This window comes from Colossoma macropomum, unplaced genomic scaffold, assembly GCF_904425465.1.
Source record: "Colossoma macropomum unplaced genomic scaffold, Colossoma_macropomum, whole genome shotgun sequence".
NCBI lineage: Eukaryota > Metazoa > Chordata > Actinopteri > Characiformes > Serrasalmidae > Colossoma > Colossoma macropomum.
In genome coordinates, this window is record NW_023494788.1 from 21,720,005 (window position 1) to 21,727,161 (window position 7,157).

A 7,157-nucleotide genomic window follows, 5' to 3' on the forward strand; every position below is an offset into this window, starting at 1 on the left:
ACCATTAAAATGCCATCAAAATTCAATACAAGTTATTGTTTTTTAGCTTAATAAATATATGAAAACATACTATTTCACAGAAATTTACACAGAAGCCTCTGCTAACTAAATATAATTAAATGTTTTCAGTATTTAATGTGTCCACTCTGCCTTCATTACAGCTTGTCTTCTTTTCAGGAGTCTTGCTTTCCGTTTTCAAAGAAATCTGCAGACACACAACCAAAGTTCAGTCTTAGAAGTTGGTTACATTTTCTGTTTCTCATGATCCAAATAATTACAAACACATTCAGTACTATTAAGGTTTGGACTCTGGGATGGCTACTTTACTTGATTGATCACTGTGAGAATGGTGGACAGAAACTCTTGTGGATGTTTTCAGATCTGAAGTAAGAGTGGAGCTTGATTTTCTCCTCTCTCTCAAAGATGAAAGCTTTAAGTGCTGTTTATCTGTAGTGATAGTTTTGGTCTACCAGGGGTTGTGGGTGGTTGTCAGGCGTCCCATTTACTCTGTATCTTTTAAACTCTTTTTTTTTTATCTCCAGTTTTGGAAAGTCATGTTTTTTTCCATGTATTTTCTGTTAAATTCCACCTTTCTTATGCTTATATCTCCTGACAAATCAATAACTTGTACCTAATGCCTATTTTGATTGAACAAATGACTTTCGCACAGTTCTGTATACACATATAATGTACTTATACATATCGCTGCTGTCGGAACAAAACCTTCTATCTCCAAAATGGTAACTTTACAAGAGAAGGAAAAAACACACTTTACTTTCAATGTAAGTCAATGGAACCAGACTTTTTCCAGAGTAATTTTCAAGTAATTTTGGGTGATTTCTTTTGGTCCATTCTTCATAAAATTCACACAGTGTAAAGGTCAACATGCATTTTCAAATCATGTCAAAAACTGAAAAATGGTAAAAATGGAGATACAAGGTTTTGTTCCGACAGCAGTGACATCTATGAGTACATAATAAGTAAATATAATTTACATATAATATGTAGTACATACTTGTGGGGCCCCAACCACAGCAAGATACAGCCCTGCTGGGAAGCTATCAGTTCCCTCTTCCCACACACCAGCTTCACCTGGAACAAAAAAGGTCAGGCAAATTTTCATACCAACTTTGGCCTGCACGTGGTATGAAGAGAAACAGAGAGAGAGAGAGAGAGAGAGAGAGAGAGAGAGAGAGAGAGGGAGAGAGAGAGAGAAAGAGAGGGTCTTGTCAAAAGAATAACTTGAACAGAGGTGCTCTTTGCACTATGCAACACTAGGCAGCCCCCTAGGGCCCCCATGAGCCAAGGGCCCCATGACAATACACATTACATATACGGTATGTGTTGATGTTAAACAACCTATTCCTAAATATATACACTTTAAAAATATATTAATATTTATGTTATCTGCTATTGCGCAATGATTGATGCTCATAGTCAATAATATAATAATAATGTACTATTTCCAGTTGTTATGTGATAACAGAACTGCCTAAAGACACATTGGTATGAAAAAGGCAAATAAGTCATTTACTTTTTTGGGGGAAAATCAAATAAAGTATAGCAGAGAAACTCAGGTACACGATGCCATCATTGATATTAGGAGGAAATACTCAAAAATGAATAAAAGTAATCTCAAAATGTAATTGGATTATGCTAGTTATTAAAGTAATCTCATTATGCATTACTTTACTTATATTTAACTTTATTCTATATAACTCTGTACCAAATTGGTGAACTATATGGACAGATAATGTTGCTTGTTTTAAGCATTTAAAACTTTTACTTGCCAAAATATCATTCTTTGCAGTGTGTGTGTGTAGGGGGGCGGGGAACTTACAGACTCTGATTTCTTTACAGTGAACCTACACACGTCTTCTGAGTTTTTATATGCAGTGACGATGGTGGTAAAATAGTCATAAATCTAAAAAGTAAGGGACTATTTTGCCTTACAGCTCCCTGTGTGCATCCCTCCACCATAAATGGGTTAAGATACATTTTTAAACCAAAACATTATCACAAAACTATCCTACAAGAATGTTTCTAGCATCAGGCAGCTCATATCAACCATTTCATGTAATAACTTCTACAACTCTGACTTGGCAAGTTTCTCCATTTCACACCAAAACCACTCTGGATGATTTTGTTTACATCTCATCAGCCATTTAGTTAGGTAGAATTTTAGCGGAGGACTTTCCCTTTAAGGCAGAGAACACACGGTCACTCAGGTAGGCTTCAACAAGGCGTGTCCAGCCCTTACCATCAAGTGCAGAGGAGTGAGTGAGGGAGGGAGCATGCGTGGACCGAGAGAGAGGTTTGCGTTTTAGAATGATTACAGGCGAGAGAGAGAGCGAGAGAGAGAGAGAGCGAGAGAGAGAGAGAGAGAGAGAGATTAAGCGTACACAACTGTTGTCTTAATCCTCTGAGCGGATAGATTTAGAGGAAAAAACCTAGGGGTTTGAGGCAGAGCAGCCATATTTTATGGCCCGCTGGTGGAGTGAGTGGACTTGGAGCAGCGAGAGGCGAAGCTGAGGAGAGGAGAGGAACTTTGGCAGCTGCTGGCCTTTCGGCTCGCTGCGCTCTCCACACATTTCTCCGTCACATTTCAGCTTAGTTTTTTTTCCGTTATTTATTTGATTCCGGTTTTTGTGCGGTGTTCCACACAGACACAACGATGAAGGACCGATTGGAGCAGCTGAAGGCGGTGAGTGCACTGTGCAGATTCTGTTATGCAAAATTTAACCAGGCTGAAGTTAGTTAGCTTCCTATTCGAGACCTTCTTGTTCGAATTTTCACGTTCCACCTTAAATGGTGCAACAGTTACATTATAACGCCTCAGGCGCCAGAGTGTAGCTGCTGCACCATTTAAGGTGGAGCGAGTAAATTCGAACCAGAAGCTGCTGAACAAGAAATTTGACAGGAAAACTGGTGGTTTTATGAGCTTATTTTCACTCTAGACGCTTTTATCGAATAGAAAGAGGCTAATTTTACGCCACGTAGGTCCCTAGGTCGCCTCAGTGTAATAACATCCTTATTTCAGCCTAAATTGTCCCACTAAAGTATGTGTCAGTTCATGTGTCGTCAGTGAACTCACACCAGCCCTTATCTGTCATTTCAAGGTGGGCCGGCTGACAAAGGTGAATTAATATAACATAATATTGGCTAATAATTGTACATGTAGGAAATATCTGTGGTAATGGAAAATGCTAAGTGGTGAAGGAAGTCAGAGAAGCAGCAGCCTAATAATAAATTTGTCAGTGGTTGTCATGTTGGCCCTTATAAAGAGCGGCCTGAGTAAGCAAGCGGATGATGAGGTCAGCTGACTTGTCCTGGATGGGGAGGGGTAGAAAGAGAGAGAGACAGAAACAGAGAGAGACAGATAAAGATATTTATTTTTGATATAGGCTATATTATTTTAAAATGATAGTGTGAATCTGTTTGCACCGAGATAGGCCTTCAGTTCCTGTCAAACGTTTGGTGATATCTAGCTCTTTTAATAAATGAGAATTTTTATTCTCATTTAGAGGGAAATTCCACCAATATTTCTAAATTTCTCTGTAATTCACTCATTAAGATGTAAAGTCATTCAGAGTGGTTTGATGTGAAATGGTTAATTGTAGAGAAACGTGCAGACTTCTTAACGGTAGTGGTGAGAGCCAGGAGTCACTATGTTTACATCAAATATAGCCATTTTATTTACTATTTAAAACCATCAGAACCTACATGTGCTTTATGAGTTTTTATATGTAAAACTTCATGGTAAAATAGTGGTGCATTTATATATATATATAATTGCCTTACAACACTCTACAGGTGGCCCTCTTCCCTGAATACATTTAATAATACATTTTAGGCCAAATTCTTCCCCCAAAGCTATTATAACACAATGTCTCAGACATCAGGCAGTGTATTCATAACTGTTTTAAAGTGAAATATTCTGTGTGGGAGCTTTAAGAGGCATTAAACACTTTGGATGTCTGGTTCCTATCACCACCACTGAGAACAATTCTGATGTAGTAAGTTTCTCTAGAACAGAGTGTTTCACACCAAACCACTCTGAATGACTTTGCTTACATCTTAAAGAGCGAATTATGCAGATTTTTTTAATCTGTAGGATTCCCCTGTGAGAAACAGAAAATAACTTTTATTCTCAGTTAAGACTTGCCAGCTTTATTTAAGTGACATCACCACACAAATATATAAATAAATATTTGTCGCAATATTGATGACTGTGCTAATATTGACATACTCCAAACATTCTGTCCCCTTGTTTGGGCAATGTGTTGTCTATATTGATATACCATTATAGTGCGTTTCAGTTTTAGTGATATTTTAGCAATACATTGAATAGACAGTGGCCAAACATTGTGGTGTCCATAATCCCAAGTGGATTTATTTTAGTTTTTTAGTTGTTTTGTGCACTTTAATCATGTTTTTGAGGATCTGACAGTTGAATGTCATGTGCAATGTATGTAAGCCCAACAGTCCTGTTTTGAACTGTTTTAAAATCCATAAAAATAAAAAATTGTAGGTTTCCTTTCTGTAAATGTGCTTTCTCTTAGGGGTGATATGGCAAAAATATGGCAGGAGCGCTGAGTACAATGATTTCTGTTCAACATTTCACATACTGTACTATAAATCCAATTAAACAGTACTAAAAATGCTCTATTTATATTGAACTGTGAAGTTAGTCAATGTTCTGTAAGTACTGACGATGTCCGCGAGATGCTCAGAGAGGCATATTGTTTAGCACGATAACATGTATCGCGATTGCGATTAAATATTGTCAGTGTGGCCACACTTTCTGTATGGGTAGAAAACCGCATACACTGGGACAGAATCTTACATAAAAACGTCCACAGTTATGTATTTTAACTGCAACTGGAGCTCCAAGTTCAAACACTAGCGCGCTGATAACAAACTGAAGGCATGAGGGCAATGGCAGACAGCAATGGTTGCTGTGCAGTAAATGGAGGGCTGAGCAAAAGAAGGCAGAGCTTGGTGGTGTGCGTAATAATTTGATTGGCCACAATGCAATGACAGCGCACTGAGAAAGCAAATCAAAATTCAGTCTTTTTAACACAAATTGTCATAATAAACATTCTTTCCTCGTTAGATTGAGCAGGCCTTTGATCAATCTGGGTAGAGGCTGAGGTGGTAGAGGGGCCAAGGGAAGCCTGTGCATTAAATTGCCGCTGGGTGTGTAAGACAGTCTTTTACCAGCAATTGGGAGGCATGGGTCATTCACTTCGATATCATCAGACAATGGGGTATATTTGGAAAATATTGTAATATTGAGTTTGATCCTTATGGCCCGGCCACCCTGATTGTGTTGTGACGTCAGCTCTCATCAGCATGCAAACCTTTCAAGTGTTTAAACCACCTTTGGGCAAATAGAGTCTCAGGATGTTCTTTAGAAAACCTGCTCTACAGAAGAAGGGAGAAACTTTGATGAACATGAAGATAAATCCACACGCACAAAACACCTGTTGGATTAGCACATAGCTGTTTTATGACAAAAGCTCTGCAGGGAGTTTTTATTGTAAACTAAACTAAAAAGCAGTAGTGAAAAAAAGCAAATGAAAGCACAGCATTTCTAAGCTTTTGATGGGCATAACAGTCTTAATTAATGTTTTTAAAAAATGTGTATTAAAATTTAAAACTGACCAATACTTAAAACTCACCAATACGATGATAGATGGCATGTTGTTAACTAACGTTAGTTTGCTAGCATATATATATATATATATATATATATTATATATATATATATATATATATATATATATATATAGATATATATAGATATATATAGATATATATAGATATTATATATATAGATATACACTCACACACACAGTGCCCTCCACAAATATTGTTATCCCTGGTAAACATGAGCAAAACAGGTCATAAAAACATTCTTTATTGCTTATCCCTTTGATCTTTCACTCAAAATATTAACAAAAAACTAACCTTTTTTTGAAGTACACTGACTGGAAAAAAACTAAATCTTATCAGAAAAGAAGTATCTCTCTCAAATCTGTGTGCCACAATTGTTGGTACCCCTTCATTTAATACTTTGTGCAGCCTCCCTTTGCAAAGATCACTGCCCTGACTTTTGTCCTATAACACTTAATGAAACTGGAGAACACATGGCAAAAGTCCATTCCTCCATACAGAACCTCTCCAGATCCTTCAGATTCCGAGGCTAGTGGACTATCCTCTTCAGCTCATCTCCCAGGTTTTCTATGGGTTTAGTTCTGATGATTGGGATGGCCATGACAAAACCTTAATTCATTAACACAAGAACCATTCTTGTGTTCCTTTTGAGGTGTGCTTTGGATCACTGCCCTGCTGGAACTATGGTCCAGTTTATGCTTCGCAGCTGGGGCAGTCAGGTTTTGGATTTTATCTCTGCTAGTAGTTGATGAAGTCTGTGATGCCACGTCTCTAAATAAGTTGTCCAGGGCCTTTGGAAGAAAAACAGCCCCACAACATCACAGATCCACCACCATACTCTGCATGGCTATTTTTGTGTCCACACCAAACTCCACTTAAGTTTATTGCCAAAAACCATTCTGGCCATAGAACACAGTCTCTCTCAAAGTTCCTGTAACGTTTTGCAAACTCTAGGAGCTTGAGTGTGTTGACTCTTCACAGCAGAGGCTTTCTTCTGGCAAAACCCCCCCAAATAACTTGTGCTTATATAGCTGGTGTTTGATTGTAGTTTAGGAGATGTTTTGACCCCAAGACCTAATTAATGCCTGCAATTTCTCATCTGTGATCCTTGGAGATTCTTTGTCCACTCAAACCGTCCTCCTCACTGTGCATGGGCTCAGTATAGACATGCGTCCTCTTTCCGGCAGATTCTTAAGATCTCCAGTTGTTTAAAGCTTCTTTATTTTTGCCCTGATAGTGGAAATGGGTGTTTGCATCTGTTTAGTCATTATCTTGTAGCCATTTTTTGTTGTGCATCATTTGTGCAGCTCAACAACCTTTTGTTACACATCACTGCTGTTTTATCTGGTCTTTCTAATAGCGATGGATTACTGAGGGCCTTTGGCCTGTGTTTCATCTTGTGTATATATATTCTCCAGTGAAACAGGAAGTCATGGTTGACCATTTAAATGTTCCTAATTGTTCAGGTGAACTTTAAA

At 38.0% G+C, this 7,157-nt stretch overlaps 1 protein-coding gene across 2 annotated transcripts in view; it reads left to right on the plus strand.

Annotated features, from left to right (window-relative positions):
• Positions 1-2,272: 2,272 nt before the first annotated feature.
• The window catches only part of stx3a (syntaxin 3A), a 34,264-nt gene continuing 29,379 nt past the window's right edge, over positions 2,273-7,157 (plus strand). For both annotated transcript variants that reach the window (XM_036568827.1, XM_036568825.1), the window contains exon 1: positions 2,273-2,704. In XM_036568827.1, coding sequence (XP_036424720.1) covers positions 2,675-2,704 — 30 coding nt within the window. In that variant the 5' untranslated portion in view covers positions 2,273-2,674. The remainder of the gene's footprint in view (positions 2,705-7,157) is intronic.